This window comes from Pteronotus mesoamericanus, unplaced genomic scaffold (assembly GCF_021234165.1).
Source record: "Pteronotus mesoamericanus isolate MK-2021 breed Mesoamerican mustached bat unplaced genomic scaffold, CSHL_Meso_final contig_591, whole genome shotgun sequence".
NCBI lineage: Eukaryota > Metazoa > Chordata > Mammalia > Chiroptera > Mormoopidae > Pteronotus > Pteronotus mesoamericanus.
In genome coordinates this window covers 857,770-880,178 of record NW_026555208.1, presented here as the reverse complement: position 1 = coordinate 880,178, position 22,409 = coordinate 857,770, and the positions used below count along the sequence as shown (strand labels likewise).

The 22,409-nt window shown below is 43.4% G+C and overlaps 3 protein-coding genes across 3 annotated transcripts; all 3 read left to right on the top strand.

The window, feature by feature from the left end:
- Window positions 1–2,838: 2,838 nt before the first annotated feature.
- Window positions 2,839–11,821, top strand: LOC129076441 (olfactomedin-4-like). Its single transcript, XM_054580612.1, is given in 8 exon segments — window positions 2,839–2,907; window positions 4,273–4,332; window positions 4,334–4,390; window positions 4,599–4,751; window positions 5,763–5,987; window positions 8,856–9,018; window positions 9,424–9,583; window positions 11,098–11,821. Coding segments are annotated over 8 exon segments (1,611 nt in total).
- A 2,164-nt stretch (window positions 11,822–13,985) lies between these two features.
- UBQLNL (ubiquilin like) lies at window positions 13,986–15,596 on the top strand. The gene has a single exon (XM_054580660.1). It carries the CDS (start codon window positions 13,986–13,988, stop codon window positions 15,594–15,596), a length of 1,611 nt encoding a protein of 536 aa, XP_054436635.1.
- A 4,851-nt stretch (window positions 15,597–20,447) lies between these two features.
- Window positions 20,448–22,409, top strand: LOC129076501 (ubiquilin-3-like). The gene has a single exon (XM_054580658.1). It carries the CDS (start codon window positions 20,448–20,450, stop codon window positions 22,407–22,409), a length of 1,962 nt encoding a protein of 653 aa, XP_054436633.1.

Sequence of the window (22,409 nt, the reverse complement as noted above, 5' to 3'; positions counted from 1 at the left end):
GCCATATATGCCAGTAGGAATTGCTTGCGGTCCTAAGTCAGGGGTTAGTACCACATATATGCGGCTACTTAAATCCAATCCTGCACTTCCGGGTGTTGCTCGGAAGAGATTTTCGATAGTCGGGCCATTTCTTCGGGAGTGAATGGAGGGAACCCCTTCCTCATTACTGGGTATGCCTCAGTTGCTGCCCCTATTGTCTGCCGGGCCGGGGCTGGGCCCCTCCTCCTGTTTCCCGACGACAAAGGGCTGCCGTTTTTATCTGTTTTCGAGCGGCATTCATTCGCCCAATGCTTGCCACGCTTACATTTTGGACAAGTGCCTGGTTGCTTTTTATTGTTACTATTATTATTAGTAGTACTGCCGCCCCCTCTCTTTTTGCGACAGTCTTTTTGGAAATGCCCTACTTTGCCACAACTAAAGCAGGTCGCATTCTGCTGCATTGTCCTATTAATTACCCCTTCCAAGGTGGTCCCCTGTAAAGCAGCAGCGAGAGTCATTCCCTGGACATATGAGGGCCCTACATCGGCACATAATCTGATATAATCTTCCAAGGACCCTTTTTTCTGAAAAGGGCGAAGCAACGTTTGACAGGCTGTATTGGCATTCTCAAAAGCAAGTTGCTTTACCAATAACGTTCCTGCTTCCCCATCATTAACAACTCTGCCAACTGCTTGTAGCAGCCGGGATACAAAGTCCTGAAAACGCTCATCGGGTCCCTGTTTAATTTTAGACAACTCTTGAAGTCAATGTGTGGTGGGTAATCTTTTCCAAGCTCGAACAGCACACGCATTTATTTGCATGTACACATCTTCAGGGTATCTAAGCTGCACATCATCACCATCAAAATGTCCTATCCCCTCTATCATAGCCGCAGTCCATTGCTGCTGAGGGTTGGCACCTGTCATTCTGTTAACTCGGCCCTGCTCTCTAGCCTGCTCTTGAAATTCAGATTTCCAAAGTAAATAATCTCCCCCTGAGAGGCAGGATCGGGCCAGCAGTCTCCAATCATTTGGTGTTAGGGCAGTGTTTTCAATAGTACTGATAAGACTCATCGTGTAAGCAGCAGTGGCCCCATATTGAGCACATGATTGTTTTAATTCCTTAAGCAGCTTCATAGGAAATGAGGTATGGCGTCTAACGCTTTGCCCTGGATTGTTAGGATCATTGACTTCTTGAACGGGAGCAATTAAGGGGAACCCACATTCAAAACTCTCCTCTACATTAGATAATAAAGTTCTCTGCAGTGTGCTCAATCCCCGTGGGAGTCCACTAATTAGCTGGCTCGAACTTTGATAAGGCGGAGCAGTTGCCTTAACCTCCTCGGTCCTAGGTTGGACTGGAGGTTCCCATGGAGGCGACTTACAAGGGACTCTCTCCAAAGCTGACTTTATCCTTTCTAGCTTGTCTAACAGAACCTGCCCTTCTAATGTTGAATTAGCAGAATCAGTATGATCACGAAAATCCTTTTCTATATCCTCCTTAACCATCTCATCTTCCAAATTTCCATCATCATCAGGGATATCATCATAAAGGTTTTCTACCTGCTGTGTCAACCCCTGCACCTTGGGGATGGAGTCTAAAGAGCGAGAGCACACAATCCCAGTAGGGGGTTCCCACAACAGTCCCAAAGCATCTCTCACTAATCCCCAAATAGAGAATGTATCTAAGGGAGTTCGCAGGGGATTTCCTGCATGAAAATCTTTCAGCTTTTGACCTACTCTATTCCACGTCTCTAAATTGACAGTTCCCTCCTCTGGAAACCATGGGCATTGTTCTTGAACAAGTTTAAGAAATCAGTTTATCTGTTCCATAGACACCCGAACTCCTCGGGCTACTAACATAGATTTTACCATCTGTGCATATAATTGCCTTTCCTTTGACTCAGAATGCTCCATGTTTTACTCCCGATTAGGTTCTTTCCCCAGTTTTTATTATCTTAGTTTCACTTTCACTTATGATTTTGCCGGCAGTCTCGGGGGCTTCTCACGGACTTCTCCTTCGGGTCCCTGTTCGGGCGCCAAAGTGTAGCGTCCCGCACCACACCAGCCCCCGTGGGATGAGGAGACGTGGAATGAAGAGTCAGGGTCGGGAGGACTGATCAGCAATCAGCAATCAGCGTTTATTAGCCAGCACAGCAGTACACTTATAGTCAGTTCACCCGGTCACTGGGCTACGCTCCGTGACTGAAAACAATATCTCTTGATCCGCCTGGACAAGTTCTTTATGGATGGCTTACTCTGCCAATTCTCAAGGAAAACATTTTCTTGTCCCACGCTCTGGCCGAGGACTCAAAAGAGCCCCTTAAGGACACTATTGTTTTCAATGTCCTCCTCCTTGCATGGCTATACAATCAGCAAGTCCGGGGGCCAGTTGAGGGCGAGTGCCTTGCCAGCAACTCTCACACACCTGTGTTTACTTGCCGGCTCCCAACAAGGTTGCACTTCCTTCTAGAATATTTCTGCCCTCAAAGCTGAGGGAAACACCGTAATCCCTCCTTAAAGGAACCCATCTGAAGGCCCCCACAGAATGTATCAGGTTTGCCTTAATCTGTTTGGACAGGGACGCCCAGCAGAATGAGGGAAGATCTCAGCTTGGGGATGGATGAGAAAGACCCTGTGTGTAGTGAGAAACTCATTTCCATCCCACATCTGCAGGCACCTGTGTGTCGCAACCCTTACCCCCCACCGCTTATCCTTATACCTTCTCCACAGCCTCTCTTACCCTCGGTTCATTCATATGTCGAAATCTGTGCCCCTCCTGGTGAGACTATTCACTTGGATCAGAGATATAAGCCTGTGGGAACTCAGAAGTCTTAGTCAACCCTGCAGCTGATGCAAGATGCAACCCATCCCAGCCCTTCTGACCACTCTGCTGCTGCTGCCCCTGGCGCTCCTCGGACAGCCTCAGGTACAGGTGGACCGTGGGGGGATCACAAACAGGGAGGGAGATGATTCTGTGTTTTGTATTGGCTTCCCTCACTGCTCAGGTCCTTCAAGAACCCCCAGGTTCTGGGAGAGAGTGAAGGTAGAGAGGGATGGTTGGAGGAGGACAGAGCACCCTGCCCGCTCTCATGATCCCTGGGCTTAGGAAGGCAACAGGGTGAGAGAGGAAAACAAGGATGAAGGTGGGTGGGAAGAATTCTGCACTGTCCACCTGCTCTTTATGAACCTTCATTTTATGCAGAAGTCTGTGACCCTATACCAGTGGTAAAGATGCAAGAACTGAGGGAGGTCATCCTGGGCTGTTGTATGCATGTGACCTCTGCTCCATTGTTCCCCAAAGCTACACTGTTGAGGTGGAGTTGCAGCAGGATGAAGAAAATGCCATATTAACTATTAGGGCCACAGAAGCTATGTGTGGGACTATTCAGAGAAGGACCAGGAACATATCTTAATCCTTGAAGATACTGTAGAGAAACCTCAGCTGGTGCCACAGGCCTAGTGAACAACTTGGAAGGGAGCTTCCAGTCTAGTGCTGGCTCATCCAGCTTCAAAATAGGAGTGGGCAGATGGACATTGAGGATCATAACTAACAGGCTAATAAGAGTCTTAATAACTTAGAGCCTATAATAACTAATAATAACCATACTCTAGTAAGAACCTTTGCAAATTAATCTCTACATGTATTTTTAGTTCTTAAAGTAAAACATAAGTATCCTCACTTACACAAAGGACACTGGAATGCAGGGAGAGTAAAGTAATTCACCCAATAGTGCAGAGCCAGAAGTAGAACTTAGGTAGTCTGGCTCTAGAATCAGTAGGTTATAAGTTAAGATTATAGGTAAAGGGGAGAGGATCCAAAATTATGCCTCTCTCATTTCTAGAACCTTTTTCCCCTCACTCTATTTAGCTGAGGTAAAGCAGCTGTCTGCCGTCTTGCCCTGTTGGCGAGCATTGCACACCTACCCTAACACGGCTGGGAGTTCTGCGGCTCCCTGAGGAGCATGAGCACAGGATTTAGAACAAACATGAAACTTGGGGGCAGCTGGCAGCCTGAACACTTATTAATCATGTGATTCCATAAAGTATTATTTTTTAATTCTCAGAACCTCTGGGTTTTCAATTATAATGCTTAGATTGCCAGTCCTACTTTGTGATGTTCTTGTGAATGCTGAATACCAGTCCAGACTCTGGCGCCAGATGGTGCTGTTAATATTAATTTTCTCTCTTTGAAAATTTAGAACTTTTCATACCTGCTATCTTCAAGACAAAGTAAAGTTGTGGGGATCCACACCTCTACAGTAGGGGCACTGCAAGAAACTGCAGCCCCTAACCTCGTCCTCTGACAAGTCTCTTTAGAGCAGCCTTCCTCTGTCTCACAGAGCATCCAGGAAAAGTCTGATTCCAGTTATGGGAGTTTCAGCCAGATTCAGCCAGTAGGTAGGATAAAGGTGGCCCCATGAATAGGAGCTAGAAGGAAACTGTGGCAGTTCTAAGAAGTCAAGAAAAGGGTCTCTCACATTCATGACAGAAGAATGCCCATAGTCAAGAGTAGCCTCCTGTGCAGAGAGAGAGGGGTCAGCCTCTTCTCTTTCCTCATGTTGCCAAAAAGCACATTGTACCCCAACATTTATGCCTAACGTGCCTGTTACTTTGCAGCTGGCAAAATATGTGCCAGGCTCTGTCGATAAGAATGGCATATGCCATTGTGTGGTTTACCTGCCCAGCAACCTCATCCCTTTGAAGCAGATGGAACAGCTACTGAGTACAGCCCAGGAGCTCATGGGAAAGTATGAGCAGGAGCTGTCCAGGGTGAGTGCTGGGGCTGGGGCTGGGGCCAGGGCCAGGGTTAGGGCTGGGACAGGAAGTAGCATGAGGATAAACTCTGGTAGTAAAGAAGGAACTGAGGGAAACACAGTCCTCACTTTTGAGGCAAATCCTTTGTATGAAGGGAAAACTAGGTACTGCTTTGGGAAACCCCAGGAGTACTAGCAGAGAGGCTTATGTAATGGGTGATTCCTACATTAATGGGTGAATTAGTGAGTATAGATTCACTGGGAGCTGGGAAGAGGGTAGAGAACAAGAAAAGGCTTGGAAGTGGGATGACCAGTGCACAGAAGGCAGGAGAGGGTTTGAATGGAAGAGTTAGAATAGGGGCAATCAGTGGAGAGATGTGTGGGCCAGGCTGGGGAGCTTGGAGCTTGGAATTGGTGCTGTAAGTAAGGATGGGTAAATAGAAATGTATCAGCAGTATGATGTGAGCAGTTGCTCTTTGTAATGGTTACTAGTGGAGCTCCTGGGAAAGGTCGGTGGGATGGGACCAGACTGAAAGCTGGAAGTCAGTCCATTTATTCCCTTACCAAATCTCTCCTGAGAGTGTGTGGCACTAAACAGGAAATAGAGAGTCTGGGTGGTTCAGGAGAAAGCCTGACCGTATTTTGCTGTGTATAAAACACACTTTTTTGCCCAGATTTTGAGGGAAAATAAGGATGTGCATTATAAATGGGTAGTACTAATTCTGTATCTATATACCAAAAAACAAAAGATTTTTCCCCCTGAAAGTTTGAGCCAAAATCATGGGTGCGCATCACACACAGGAGCACATTATATTTTTCCTGCAGGGGAAAGGATGCTAGTATTCTCAGCTGTGAAATGGAGATAATGTTAACAGTTACCTCAAGGGCTTTTCATGGAAGCAAATGAGGTGACAGATATGAGAGTATTTTGTAAGCTGTGTGGCACTGGTGGGGGTTTGTAAATAGATGGGAAGAGCCATAGCTATAGAGGTTTAGGGGAACTCCCTATTCATCTTCTCACGCCCAGATCAGTGAATATGCACACGCCATTGAAGATCAGGATAACCAGGTCCTGGAAATGAACCACGCCCTGAAGTTCAGGAATCCTACTGACCTTGCTGCCTCCTATGAGTCCCCAGCCTTCAACCTGCTGCGCCTGGAGCTGGAGGGAGCACAGGAGTTGGCAGCACAGCTTAAGGCTAAGGGAAGGGTTAGTACAGCAGGCGACCTCCTGTACCAACTCCAGAGCCAGGTAAGTGGATGGATTTAAGAATCTCCCCCCTTTGACCTGGCTGGTATAGCTCAGTGGATTGAGTGCCAACTTGGGAAACAAAGGGTCACTGGTTTGATTCCCAGTCAGGGCACATTCCTGGGTTGTGGGCCAGGTACCCAGTGAAGGGCGCGTGAGACACAACCACACTGTGATGTTTCTCTCACTCTCTTTCTCCTTCTTTTCCCCTCTCTCTAAAAATAAAATAAACAAAATATTTTTTTAGGAAGAATCTCTCTCTCCTTTCCCCCCCTTTTTTGGACAGATATTCTTGTAAGGGCTTTATTTTGTTTATTTTATTTTTCTTTTAACTTTTATTTTTTGTTCAAATACATTTGTCTCCACCTTCCCTCCACCACTTTCCTGTGCTCCTCTCCCCCACCTCCCTCAATCCTTCCCCACTTTGGCTTTGTCCATGGGTCCTTGCTATATGTTCCTTGACTTGCCCCTTCCCTTCCCTTCCCTTTCCCCACCCCAACTTCCTTCCCTCTTGACTCTGTTTCTCTCCCCTTTCTAGTCCCTTGTTTTACCTAATGGCAAATTTGACAGTTTCCAAAAATCACTTTTTTCTGGAGAAGACCGTGATCTGAGAAATGTGGGATCCTGAGTTCAACTCTTTTTTTCTTTAAATTTATAAATCATGTTTATTCTATTATAGTTGTCTCAGTTTTTCCCCCTTTACCCTCCTCCACCCATTCCACCCCCAACCCCTCCTCCCACAGTCAATTCCCACTTTGTTGTCCATGTCCATGGGTCATTCATATGTGTTCTTTGTCTAATCCCTTCCCCTTCTTTCCACCTTTGTCCTCTTTCCCCATCCCCTCAGGTCACTTTCAGTCTGCTACATGTTTCCATGCCTGTGGTTTATTTTGTTCCTTAGTTTATTTTGTTGAATAGATTCCACTTGTAGGTGAGATCATATGGTATTTGTCTTTCACCGACTGGCTTATTTCACTTAGCATAATATTCTCCAGTTCCATCCATGTTGTTGCAACAGGTAGGAGTTCCATCTTTCTTTCTTTTTTCTTTCTTTCTTTCTTTCTTTCTTTCTTTCTTTCTTTCTTTCTTTCTTTCTCTCTTTCACTCTCTTTTGCTCTTTCTTTCGCTCTTTCTTTCTTTCTTCTTTCTTCCTTAAATGTAGATTTTACTTATTTTTTAAATGTCAGAGTCAATTATAAGATATTAAAAAATTTGAAACCATTATAAAGTCTCAGCAATTAAAACAATATGACACCTGCACAGAAATAATCAAGTAGATCAATGAAATATAATGAGCATTCTAGAAACAAATATATATATCTGTCTAAAAATGTAATATATGCTTAAATTGATATTTCAAATCAATGGGGAAAATAAGGCTTATTCAATAAATATGGTGCATGGACTATTACTTAAAATAAAACAAATATAGAGAATATATTTCACACATTATACAAGAAATATTCAGGTGAGTTAAAAATCAATATGTAGAATGGAAGGAGTTTTAGGAGAAAATACAAACTAATATTTTTCTTACCATGAAGTAAAATATTCAAACCCAGAAGCTATAAAGTAAAATATTGACAGTATGACTATATAAACATTGAAGACTATATAGGAATATGCATATAAAAAAATAAAAGGACAAGTAATACAATGAGAAAGTATTTGCAACACATATAAAAAAGGGTTAATAGGTTTTTTTGGGGGGGAAAAATTCTACAAATCTTTACTCAATAAATGAATAAAGAAAACCAAAAAGTCATTTAAAGCTTTTTTAAAATAATAGAAATAGGCAAGAAATATATAAAAACAAGTTTGGTTTCAACAAATAATAAAGGAATAATTACAATAACAAATCATCATCACAATCAGGTTAATATGTATAAAAAATATTGGTAATATCAAGTGTTGGTAACTGTGAAAGGAATTGGGTATTCATAGACTCTTTTTCTTCATCTTAAAACAGTCTCTTTAGCATATTTTGCAGTGCTGATTTGGTGGAGGTCTATTCTTTTAGCCTTCTTTTGTCTGGGAAACTCCTTATTTTGCCTTCCATTTTAATTGAGAGCCTTCCTGGTTAGAGTAGTCTTGGTTGCAGGCCTTACTTTTCATAACTTGGAATATTTCTTGCTAGTCCCTTCTGGCCTGCAGTGTTCCTGTTGAGAAGTAAGCTGCTAGATGTATTGGGGCTTCCTTATAATTTACTACCTTTTTCTCCCTTGCTGTCTTTAAGATTCTCTGTTTGTTTTTGATATTTTCCATTTTAATGATGATGTGTCTTGGGGTGGGCCTCATTGGGTTCCTCTTGAATGAGACCCTCTGTGCTTCCTGGACTTGTGTGACTTTTTCTCTCCTCCAATGAGAGTTTTCTATCATTACTTTTCCAAACAGGTATCCCTTGCTCCTCTTCTCCTTCTTGCATCCCTATTCTAGAGATATTATTATGTTTCAGGTTGTCTTGCATTTCCCTTAATGCCTCTTCATTCTTTTGGAGTCTTTTTTTCATTTTCTTGCTCTTTCTGGGAGCTTTTTTCTACCTTGTCATCCAGCTCGCTGATTTGATCCTCTGCTTCATCTAGCCCACTTTTGATTCCTTCTGCTGTGTTCTTCAATTCAGAAATTGTATTCTTCATTTCCTTTTGTGTCTTATTGATAGTTTCTATGTCTTTTTTCATGCTGATATAGTTTTCAGTAAGTTCCTTGTAGTTTCCCTGTAGTTTTTTGTAATTTTCTCTGAGCTCATTGAGCTTCCTTCTAACCGTTGCTTGGAACTCAAAATCTGGTAGTTTACTTGCCTCTATTTCATTTACTGAGTTCAACTCTTAAGGACACTCAATGACCCACATTCTTGGCATCTAATTTCCACAGGTGGCTAATGCCAGTCTCACACTCAAGCTTCTGGCTGACTCTGACCAGCGCAGCTTCCGTACTCTCCGCCGGGAGGTGGATGTCCTTGAGAGCCGGCTAAGCGAGTGTGAGCGGGAGAAGGAGAAAGAGGCCTCCAGAAACTCCAGCCCATTCCTGCCCCCAGGTGAGGCCTTACATTAACTTTTCCAAGATCTCATCTCCCCAAGGACAGGGTTGGGCGTGTAGGACTGGCTATTGTGCACTGAAGGGTAGGCAGTAGATATTTTGATGTAGAGTAAGTCTTTTAATCCCTTGTTTGGTATATTGCTAAGGGATGCAGACCAAGAATGGTACACTCTCACACACTGGCATACCCACATACATAAACAAGTAAATATACCCACAATCAGACACACACACTAGTCTCTATTCATGCACAATCACATATGCTTATACATACGCTTGTAGACACACTCAGATGCATGGACATACACTCAAATGCACACATGGTTATTGTATATTCATACTCTGCCTTCTGTGGGTCATGTGCTTCACAATGAGCTCATACCATGCCTGCTCTCTTCCCTAGGCTCTTGTGCCCATGGAGGCCTCCAGAAAGTCAGCAGACCCCTTGTGGTGCAGCTCAATTGGAGAGGTTTCTCTTACAAGGCAGGGGCCTGGGGCCGAGACTCAGCCGCCAACTCATCCTCTACCCTGTACTGGGTGGCTCCTCTGCGTACAGATCGTAGGTGAGTCCAGAATGGTTCTTCTGCAGCTAGGTTCATTCCAAATATCCCCTAACCTACCCTAACAGGTTTCTTTGTGGCCCTATCCCAGCTTCTCTCTATTTCAGGTGTGCTCCTGAGCAAACTTGGTCTAGGCCTGACAGGTTACCTCTTAGTGCTATTCTCATGGGTTAAGGATGGTCCAAACTGCCCCAATCTTCCTTCATAAATTCAATGTCTGAAATTTCTAATCCCATTATAATCTGGAGCTGGTTCTATTCCTAGCCTGACTTCATCTCCAGAACAAAATCTTCTATACCTGAGCTCAGAATCCTAACTTATGCTCAGAAAAAATTCAGAGGCTAAACTTGACCATACTTGACACTTGGAGTCAAAAAGATCTGAGATTGATTCTCAATGCTGCCACTTAAGCTAAGTGACCTTGTGAATTAACATCTCAGACTCATTCTTAGTCAGCTGTAAAATGAGACTATCACACAAGATTACATAGAAAAATGTAAACAATATAGTAGGTGCAGAAAAATATTTATTGAAAAATAGCTAAACGAATCAATGAGTAGATGAATGACCTCCTCAATAAACTGGCAGTCTAGCTAGGAATGCAGACACAACTCCCAGATCACGTGTTTGAAGTGAGTACATACAAAGTGTGCTATAGACTCAATTGAGTAAGGAGGTCATGGGAGGAATGGATGAATGTGGGTTGAACTAGTCATTGAAGAACCCCAGTTGAAGCTTATCCTAGAAAGATAAGTTTTCTGCTGATAATAATGCTCCCCAACTTCTATAGATATTTTGTAGCACACAAAACACATTTACATGCTTTTTCTTTTTAAATCCTCTCAGAATCTCTGTGGGTAAAGCAGGACTTACTGCCCAATATTAAGAGATGGTAATACTTACTAAGTCAGGAATAATTTAAGGGACTTTCCAAAGTAACTTTCTGAACCCAGCTTCAGAACTCTTGTCCTACTACAGGGCACCTGTGTCTCAATGGCAGGTGGAAAGCAGTGAAATCTAAACAAAGATTATCCAAAAAGAAGGAAAAAAAAAGCTACCACTTGTTCACTGCTTACCACCTGCCATTAATGAATGCTCTAGTAATTATTTTATTTGCATATCTTAGTCCTGACAAGGAGATTTTTTTTTTTACAAATTTTTATTTATGAGCTGATTAACCTAGAGGCAATTATTTAAACTTTATGAGATAATCTTCTATCTTGTGGGGAGAAAACCTATCTGAAAGTTATTTTATTATAATTAAATGAGCTAATGCATATACAGTGCCTATTAAGTATTATTTTTGTTGGTTATTAGTACTACTGTTACTGTGTTTTTATAATTAATTATTCTGTTATAGTATTTTCTAAGTAAAAAAAGAAAGATTAAAAATCAATTCTCTTTGATTCCAAAGCCCCCAATATTAGTGAGAACACTAGCCTGCTCATTTTTGAACAGCACTCTGTTTCGTTGCTTCTTGCTGTCACCTGCTGATTCTGGTGTGGGGCTTGGCCTAGGTACTTTGACTACTACCGACTGCACAAATCCTATGATGACCTGGTACTGCTGAAGAACTATGAGCAGTGGAAGATGGGCTATGGTGATGGCAGTGGCAATACTGTGTACAAGAACTTCATGTACTTTAACTACTATGGCACAGATGAAATGGCCAAGGTGGACCTTTCTTCCAACAGCCTGGTTCTGCGGCGCCCGTTGCCAGGTGCCACCTACAACAACCGCTTCTCCTATGCTGGTGTGCCCTGGAAGGACTTAGATTTTGCTGGTGATGAGAAAGGGCTGTGGGTGCTCTATGCTACGGAGGAGAGCAAGGGCAACCTGATTGTGAGTCGCCTCAATCCCAATACCCTAGAAGTGGAGGAAACCTGGCGTACCAGCCAGTACAAACCAGCTCTGTCAGGGGCCTTCATGGCCTGTGGGGTGCTCTATGCCTTACGCTCTCTGAGCACCCGCCAAGAGGAGATCTTCTATGCTTTTGATACCACCACTGGGCAGGACCACCATCTCAGCATCCTGCTGGATAAGATGCTAGAAACACTGCAGAGCATCAACTATTGCTCCTCAGATCACAAGCTGTATGTCTACAATGATGGCTACCTTGTCAATTATGACCTCAGTTTCCAGACACTGAAGAGCAGGCTACCAAAGCCACCAGCCAAAAGGCCATCTGGGGCCAAGACTCCACTCAATGCTGTCAAACCCAATAAGCCCCACAGGCCTTGAAACCCAATGGGAAGAGCATTGGTAGAAGTATGTCCTCTTCTTCACTCCCCAAAATAGTGATTAGCCTTAATGATTGGTGGCATTGATTATATCTAGTTAGTTCTTTATATTTAATATCTCAATAAGCACATTAAAGTTCTCTTTAATAATGGCCTAGGTGGATTGATTGAGGTTTGGTTGGGAAACAAAATATGAGCTGGAAAACATTACCTTCTCTTTACCAGAATCTTAGAATTGTAGGAACTGGACTTTTAAAAAAAATCTCATATTTTGTGTTTTGAAAACTGTGAATCCAGCTCTTATAATTGTAGGATTCTGTGAGTTAGGATTAGAATCATAGCAGGTCAAGAACCTCTGATCCCAGTGCAGCAGATCCAAGGAAGCTGGTCATTAGAATGAGATGTGCAAATTCCTTTCCTATCACCAATGGCTTGTGAGGTACCTGGGGGAATAAAGAGACAGTGTCTTGGTGTGAAACTCAATGTCTCACTTTCCTGAATATATCTCACTTTCAAGTACAATTGAGAGAGGGGCTTAGGTCTGAATCATGTTCTAAGAAGTGAGCACCCGATAGCTGAGCATGAAGCAGGCCTAACGTGGATTGGGGTGGAGGTCCAGACATTCTTAATAAAGAATCCTTTAGTGTGATAGCAGGAAGTCTGCTAAACAACTATCTGTAGTTTCTTTGTTTATCTTAAACACACCGAGAATATATGGGCCTGGACTCTCCGCTTGATTCACCTATCTTCACGGTGAGCCAACACTCTAGGCAGGTAAATGGAATGTTCAAGGCTTCAGAACCTGAAGTCTTCACAGTCACACAGAAACCAGAATACTTCACACACACTGTTTCATGCTTATACTTTCACACATATTCATTCACAAACATATATCCAGTTAGACACTTGCATTCTCGTTGTATATACTGAGTTTCCATCCACACCCAAATATCAACATAGACATAAATATGAATTTAACTTATTTACTAACAAAAAATTCATCTGCTACCCAAATAAAAATCAATCACCATCCTCCAAATTTGCATGGAACTGAGAAACTGGCTTTTTAGTTGCCTAAACCTGTCTTGTTAGGAATTTCACTGTTAACCACTTTCACTCTCACCTCTTGGTTTACAGACATTTTTTCCTCTTAATGCTTCAACAGAAAGGTAGGCTTTTAAGATGGAGCTAGAATACTGAAAGAAATAATTTTTAAAATTATTCTATCGTAACATGTAGAATAGACCAAATGATAAGTGAATTAACGATACTTCACAAAACAACTCATTAATCTTTTGTCTTGAATATCCCTAGAGGAAATCTTCCTGGCTAGCCCTGCTCCTGCTTCTAGCATGGAAAAAATTCCACCCACCCCACTCTGCCAGTCCCCTAGGAACACTCTCAGTTAAGTCTAGAATCCCCTAATTTAAACGCAGATAAAAACATGACCTCGTCTCTCACTTAAGAACTTCGTTCTTGCTCTATTTTCCTTTCTAAGCCCCAACTCTTTCTAGATTACTAACAAAAGCTATAAGCTTTTTCTTTTCAGAGAGATTCTGCTCTTATCCACAGGTATGTAGTTTTATCTATGGCTTCAGTATACCAAGCTTTTCTTACTATAAGACTGACATTCCTACAAGGAACTCACACATAAGGCCACATATCCCACATAACCAATCTGGTCTTTTATTTCTTTTCATAATAGTTCCATCCCAAGTACTTTGTGCCCAATTTCCTGGATAATTTTCTTATTTTATTTCATTATATAGACTTGAACTCACTAAATATGTCCTCTTTTCCCAGTTAGTCTTGTCAGAGACTGTGAGGTCAGACTTTGCATCACAATATCTCTTTTCTGAAGAAGCTATGCTCCTAGCGGGTGGGGCAGGGGAGGGGCAGCCCTGGGAGGAATCATCTCTACTTAGCCTACCTTGTACCAAGAATGAATTAGTAGCCAAGACAGACCTCAGCTGGGCCACACTTGGAGAACTGGAGTGGGGATAGAACACCGTAAAATACCTGGCCTGAGTCTGGTCACTCATCACTTTTGGGGCAAAGAGCCTGCGGCCTGAGGACATAACACCCAAGACAGAGGCCAGTGGTCTCCTCTCACTCCATCTGCCCCTGCTTCCGCCTGCTCGTCATCTGCCTTCCCTCTAAAATCCATGCCTCATATCATCTCTCAAACACCCAGGATGGCCCAGCCTGGGCATCTTTCAGGTTGGCCTGCAAACAAGAACATCTCTTCGGGTATCATTCGAGTGACATTAAAGACACCAGGCAAGCAGGAAGACTTTACAATAGCTGCTGACACCTTGGTGAAACAGTTCAAGGAGAAGTTATCGGCTCACTTTAAATGCCAAATGGACCAACTAGTGCTGGTCTTCATGGGCCGCCTTCTGAAAGACCATGACACACTGAGCCAGAGGGGCATCCTGGATGACCACACCATCCACTTGGTCATTATGTCTAAACAGGGCTCCAGATCCCTGGCCAATTCCTCTCAGAAACTGCCAGCCAGTGAGCCCTGCCACCAGGATAGAAACACCAAAGGAAACAGTAGGAGGGTATACCAGCCTCCTGGTATAAATAACACTCCAGTGGAATCAGCCTTCTTTGTGGAGCCTGATGCACTCCAGGAGTTTACCCAGGACCTGGGAGTGGGTGGTCCTGAGCACAAAGCACAGATGCCGGAAAACTCGAGCACCCGGTCACTTCTGTCTACCACTGACCTCATAAGACAGTTCATCTCAGAACAGCCAGAAATGCAACAATTGATGCAGCAGAATCCAGAAGTCTCACACATCCTTGACAATTCTGAGATCCTATGGCAGACACTGGAGCTGGCCAGGAACCTTGCTTTGATTCAAGAGATCATGCAGATCCAGCAACCTGCACAGACTTTTGAGCATCCACTGAACTCACCATCACAACTGGATCTAGAGACAATCCCAGGTGGGGACAATGCCTTGGGTCAAAGCTATGCTGATTCCAAAGATCAAATACTCAACAGCTCACAAGATCCCTTTGGGGGCAACCCTTTCACAGCTCTCCTGGGAGGACAAGTGCAAGAACAAGTCCATTCCTCACTGCTATCTCCACCATCATCCCAGGAAAGGCAAGACCAGCTCCCTGTAACCCAAGTAATCTATACCAGTTCTTGTGGTTTATCTTCAATCACCTCAGCCAATGCTACTTCCAACAAGGTGAACCATACTTCTAGGGCTAATACTACTGCTAATTCCACCAAGGGCCAGAATCATACCCATGACATTCAGCAGCCAGCTGGGGTACCAACTTTACCAAGCAGAGAGCTCACACAGAAGCCCCAGTCAGAAGACAAAGATGCCACCGTCTCTCTAGATAGCTCTAACAAGAGGCTAGAGGATAACCTCCAACTATCAGAAGAGCAGACCAGTTTCTCCAAGATCACAGGAAGTATGATGCAATTACTTTTGAACAACTCCTACCTGGCAGTCCAGATGCTGCTGCTCATGAGTGTGTCCCAGCAGAATGAACAGTGGAGGCAGCAGCTTCTCACTTCCCTGCAGCAGACACAGCTTTCTGACATTCTTATAGCCCTAGCCAACCCTAAGGCATCTCAAGCAATATTGCAGATTGAGCATGGTCTACAGCTGCTGGCCACTGAGGCTCCTGTTCTTCTGCCCTGGATTGCACCTTACCTCTGGGGCTTGGGCTGCCTTCCTGCCCCCAGCTGCAGCTACCTTGACACAGTGACCAGGGCCTGGGATGTGCCAAATATGGCTGAGCCTTAAGGGCCTGAGTGCTGCCATAAATCTGGAATTGTTCTGCAGAGGCTACAGTCCTTAGCTGAAGATCCTTCCCACCTCCTACAAACCCCTGAGATTCATTTCAGCAAGCAGATGGAATCTCTTCAGGCCATGGGATTTGAGAACCACCATGCCAATCTGCAGGCACTTGTTGCCACTGAGGCGGATACCAGTGCTGCTGTTTGAAAGCTCAAGAGATCCCAGGGATTCTAAACACCATGTCTAACCATTTCCTTCTTACCTTCCTGCTAACCTATTTGATCACCTCATTTGACAGCTAGAGAAGTAATTGATCATTGACCATTACTGGAAGATCTGTCAATAAAATGGCTACACTCACCCACCCCCATCTGAGGTTTGGCTTTGTTTCTTTCACAAAAAAGGTAAATATCTGTGTGCAATATCACAGTATCACCTATCTACATACATGAACACACATATACATACCACATGTCTATATTAATATAGAAAATCAAAGTTGCTCACATAGAACCACATGCACAGATATAATACCATGACCACATACCCAAGAACATGCATATGTAGCCTCAGATATGAACACATGCACAGGTTCACATATATAAGCACAAATACAACACACAAGTATGCATAACCATGTGCTCACACAGATACACCCTTCCTAGAAACATGTAACAGACCCACATGAAAAGAAAGCAAAACATACAAAAGGGAGAAATACTACATAGATTCAGATATGTAGTCATAAAGACTTCATTTCTCAAAACCAAATTGTTCAAATTTGAAAGTGGAAAAGGAAAGGCCTCGTGGGTCAACATAGGAAAAGTCCATATTTTAGCCAGGTCTTAATGACTATTCATCCTTCCAGAAGTTTCTTATAATTTCCATTTTTAGAATCACAGAGCTTTGCTGGATTGTTCCTATTCTCTGTCACAGACAATTGCTGGCACCCTCACTCACATTCCATCTACAAAAAACACAGGCCTCTGTGGAGCATGACATTTTTCAGCACCTTAATTCTTCAGAATATCTAATGTTTGCAGCTCTTATTTTCTATGGTTAGCCAAGGTCTCATTACCTTCTTTTTCTTTCTCTCCAAAAGCATCACAGCCAATTGGTATGAAAATAATTGTACTTCAACTATTAATTATTAAATCATTTAAGAAGTGCTTGGCATAACTTAATAATTAACTGTTGTCTTAGGCATTGAGAAAATAGTAGTGATAAAACAAAGATTCATTACTTTGTAGTTTACATCCTTTCATGGGGCTACAGTACTCAACTTATAGACATGCTAGGTGGTGATATGAGCTACGAAGAAAATGAAACAGATTCAGCTGTTCTAAATAAGGAATAATTAGGACAGACCTCCCTGAAAAGTTTACAGTTGAGCAGAAATCAGAAGGAATTTAAGACTTAAACACACAGTTTCCTGGGAGAAGTATGTTCAAGGCAGAGAAGGCTGCATAATAAAAGTAAAAACCATCAGGTAGGAGTTTTATATGTCTGAAGAATAACAAGGAGATGATGTAGCTAGAGTGAATAAGAATAGGATAAAAAGAGAATAGAGAAATCACGAAGAGATTGTAGGTCTGTTGAGGATTTTGTATTTTACTATGAAAATCACTGCTAGATTTTGAGCAAAGGAACAAAGTGATTTAATTTCTCAGACTGGATGTTGAGTGGAGAATAGACTGTGGTAAAGGAAAAGTTGGAAGCAGTAAAACTAGTAGATGTTTTTGTGATACAGTAGGTAGAGGATGGTAGTATCTGCAACTAAGGTGGGAGCAGTGGAGGTGGCTCCAGTTCTTCAGCCTTGACACCTGTATCAGAAAGAGTGAAGGACAAGTCCACAAAGCTCCAGGTGTGTCTAGCAAACCTACTGCCAAAGATTCCCAGTCCACCACCACAACCTATCAAAAAGATATGTCTCAAGAAAGGAATTATAGCTAAAACTGATGCTAGACCTCCACAGTACAACATCTCTATAATCCAATTAAGCCTTATACGTTAGTTGCCTCAGTTTACATAAAAAACCTAAGCTCTCCAGGTCATCATTCTAATTCTCATCCCAATATGCTTGAACATCTATCATCTGACTCAATATTCCACTCATCGAGTCTCCAAATCTTTCTGCCCTACCATTTAGAACTCATAATTTAGAAACAGCAAAACCCTATACCTACAACTTTCCAAGTGCTCCCTCACCGTTTTATGTTGTAACTTAATTCTGGTTGTCCACTCAGGACACGGCTTCTCCAGCAGTGCTGTTTGCTTTCTGCATTCCCTGCGGACTTAGAAAGGGGGTCAGTGTTCTCTTTGCATCTTCTTTTGCATTTTGACCACAATTCTCTACCTCCAACACTACTCCATATCTATCAGTATAATCCTTCTAGCATAGCACTCACCTAGCAAAGTAAAAATGGTCTATCCAACACTGCCTAATCTCTCTGTAGGCAGAAAAAAGCAGACATCTGTGCTGACTACTCTCATCTAAATTTATTATCAAAACCCATTAGTCTATTGGTGATCCTCCTACACTTTCTTATTCCAATATTTCTCAACAGAATCTGCATTAAAATAACCTTGAGAATGTGTCAAAACATGAATTTCTGAGCTCCATTCCAAGAGGTTCTGATTTCAGTAGGTTTTGAGTGGAGCCCCAGGTGTTTCTGATGCTGCTGGTCTGAGGAACCACACTTGGAGATCCAATACCTACATCAGTTCACTATCTTATTTTTTGAGATGATCATTTTATATCTTTTCAGCTCTTCTTAAACCTTCACCATCCCTATTTCTATTCTCAATTACAGTTGATGTTTTGCTTATTCCAACAAGAAGACAAAAGTAGATGTGTCTTACACCTGTTTCCGTTACTAAATCAACTAACTTGCATCTGTACTCCTATACTCTGCCCTTTAACCTGTTGCATTGAATAACCTATCTATGCTGCTAGATCAAACTCTCTACTAATCTATCTTCACAAAGATGTACTCTTAACATTGTTTCCTCTTTCTTCAGCATCATTTTTTCCTCATTGGATTGTTCGCATCAAGTAAGAATGTGATGTAATATTTTTATCAAATAAAAATATGAAGTAATATTCTCATCTTAAGAAAAAACAAAAACAAAAAAGCCTCTATCATCACATTCTCATACAGCCATCATCCTTTTTTTTTTCTCATTTACAATATTCTTATTGGATCCACTATTTTCCAATCCATTTGCTTTTAAATTCACTCCATCAGAATTTTGCCCCCACTACTTTTCTAAAATTTGTTTCATCGTTGTCCAGATTCTCTCCTGTCAAAGCCAGTATCAATTCTGTTTCCATCCTCATGATCTACCAGCATTATTTGACACATTTGATTACTTTCTCCTTTTTGAAACTCTTCATCTTCCCCCTCTTTCTCTTTGCTCCTCTGACTTAATGTTTTATTTATTCTAAATATTCTTTGCTGAATTCATCTAATCTTCCAGACTTCTAAATATTGTAGTGTCTTATAACTCAATCTTTTTATTTCTACTTTTATATTCACTAGGCTCATGATTTTAAATACTTTGTCAATGTGGATGCACTCTAGACTCATGATATTGAATTACCTTCCTACATTTCCATTTGGATGTAAAATAGACATCTCAGATATAAGTGCAACTGAACTCTTATTTCTTTTTGTATAACAACTATATTCCTTCTTTTAGTCTAATGTCAGTAAGTAGCCAATCCATTCTTTGAGCTCTTCTGAAGAATAATAATAATTTATTTTCATTTAGAGAGAGGGGAAGGGAGGGACAAAGAGAAGGAGAGAAACATTGTGTGAGAGAAAAACATCAATCAGTTGCCTTTGGTAACTGCCCTGACCAGAGACTGAACCCATAACCCAGTCATATGCCCTGACTGGGAATTGAACTTGTGACCTTTCGGTTTCCGAGATGATGACCAACCAATGGAGCCACACCGGCCAGGTCAGTAATAATTTATTTTTTTAAGTTAAAAAATGCTGTCACCCTCTACTCCTCTCTCATACTCTAGTTTTTACCCATCACAAAGTCAATACTTTGAAAATATATAATTTATGGTTAATGTTGAATCAGAGAAAAGACAGGAACATAAGATGTCAGGAAGAAGAGGGTTGACTGGGGAATACCTGAATTTGAGTCTTAATGTGGACAAAAAAGATGAAGGGGTCTTTCCTAGTTCTTCAATCTAAGTGAGTCTTCACATACCACATAACAGGGTTTATGGAAACAGGACTCTTGGACCCAGAAGGAGGGTCAGCCAAGACCCCTCACTACAGAAAAGGAAAATGAGATAAAGAAAGTGGAAAAGTTAAAGGCTGAAGGAGACGGAGTTCCCAGGGATCCGGAGTACCTTACAGGAATCTCAGGAATCCATTGTATGAGCTGTGATGTCAGGGCTGAGGTCACAGAGGTAAACTGACAGAGTGGGTTCAGGCTCAGAAGGCTTCAGGGGTGGCTGTTCAGCAAGATGAGGGCAGTTTGGCACCCTGTATAAGAGAAAGGACGGGGTCACAGCTGCTTGGTATGTATTCCCCAAACTGGGTCATTCTTTTTTCTATTGCCTCTTTACTTATCACCTGTAGACCTCTTTCCCAGGGCTTCAGGTGCTCCTTCTCTGACCCCAACATCTGTCACACCCATAATTCTCTCAAAGCATCCTATCCCAGGGACCTCATTGTTCCTTCTGTGTGGATCTTCCTGTTTCCCCATCTTGAGATCCAAAGTCCTTTTTCTGCTCACCTTTCCTACTTTCACCATTGCCCAAGGGATGATCTTGGTCTCCTGTTCCCATCCCCTAGCTGTGTCCCCACATACCTGGGCCTCCTACTGCCTACCATGGCCAAAAGCGGAGAGGCCCTGCCACAGGGCAGCCCAGCACCAGTCCAGGATCCTCATCTCATCAAGGTGACAGTGAAGACACCCAAAGACAAAGAGGATTTCTCAGTTACAGACACTTGCACCATCCAGCAGCTGAAGGAAGAGATATCTCAGCGCTTTAAGGCTCACCCTGATCAGCTGGTTCTAATCTTTGCTGGTAAAATCCTCAAGGACCCTGACTCCCTGGCACAGTGTGGAGTGCGAGATGGACTCACTGTCCACCTGGTCATCAAGATGCAGCGCCGTACCATGGGCACTGGATCCCCAGCTGCTTCAGTCCCTACCCCAACTGCTGGAGCATTCCCTCAGCCAACCTCCATTTACGCAGCAGGTGGGCCATCCACCTTTAGCTTAGGTGTCCTCACAGGCTTCAGTGGTCTGGGCCTGACTTCTGGAAGTTTCCCTGACCAGCCAAGCTCACTGATGTGGCAGCATGTATCTGTGCCTGAGTTTGTGGCTCAGATCATTGATGAGCCTTTCGTCCAGGGTCTGCTGTCCAACACAAGCCTGGTGCACCAGCTGGTTATTGACAATCCCCATATGCAGCAGCTGATCCAGCACAACCCTGAAATCGGGCATATTCTCAATAACCCTGAAATCATGCGGCAGACACTGGAGTTTCTACGCAACCCTGCAATGATGCAAGAGATGATGCGTAGCCAGGACCGGGCTCTCAGTAACCTGGAGAGCATCCCTGGTGGCTACAATGTGCTTCGGGCCATGTACACAGATATTATGGACCCAATGCTTAATGCGGTACAGGAGCAGTTTGGTGGCAATCCCTTTGCTGCTACCACTACTGCTAATGCTACCACTAACAGCACCCAACCTTCCAGGATGGAGAACTGTGACCCTCTTCCCAACCCCTGGGCTTCTACACATGCTGGTTCAGGTGGCAGGCGAGGCAGGTGGCCTGGGGACCAGGACATATCTGAAATTAGAAACAGGGTTCCCAACATTCTGGGTAGTATAGGGCTTTATGACTATCTTCAGCAATTACATGAGACTACCCAGTCCTTGGGAACTTATGTACCAGGGACAGCTTCCACCCTCAGCCCAAGGCAAGAAGCACCACCACCAGGAAACCAAGTTCCCCCAACTTCACCCTCACCCCAGAAACCTGAGTCAGACCAGTTATTCCCCAAAGAATCAGTAGCAATCAAAGGCAAATCCTCCTGCCCAGAATTCCTGCGTTACCCCGCAGAAAGTAGTCCTAGACAAAATGGTAGCCAAGATCATTCAGGGAATGGCTCTACTGGTCACAGTACCAGCATGCCTGATCTTATCTCGGGGCTAGGAGGTGCTGCCAGCAGGGCCCCATTTGTTCCTTCACCACGATCCCCTCTGGTGGCTACCCCTGGAATCCCTGAGCATGCCTGGCTACCACCACACGCATATCCTAGATCTCTGTGGCCAGCCAGTATGAATCAGGCCCCACAGTTGCAGGATGAGAGGCATCGGCAGCTGCCCCTTTTACTGCACCTTCAGGCAGCCATGACAAACCCTCGTGCCATGCATGCCCTGCTGCAGATTGAGCAGGGTCTGCAGGTCCTGGCAACTGAAGCACCTCACCTCCTACTCTGGTTCATGCCTTGCCTAGCAGGACTGGGAAATATGGCAGGAGTTGCAGAGCCTAGAGAGGGTGCCCTTATGCCTGGGGCTCGTCCTGTAGCCCCAGCTCCTGAGGTTCCCCCAGCACAGGGTTCTGTGGAGGTAGGCCCCCATTCCACTCCCTTCCTCCATATACTGCAAGCCCTATCTAATGCCAATTCCCAGCAGCTGCAGCCTGAAAATCACTTTCGCGTGCAGCTAGAACAACTGCGAACCATGGGCTTTCTGAATCCCGAAGCTAACCTCCAGGCCCTCATTGCCACAGAGGGTGATGTGGATGCTGCAGTGGAGAAGCTGAGGCAGTCATAG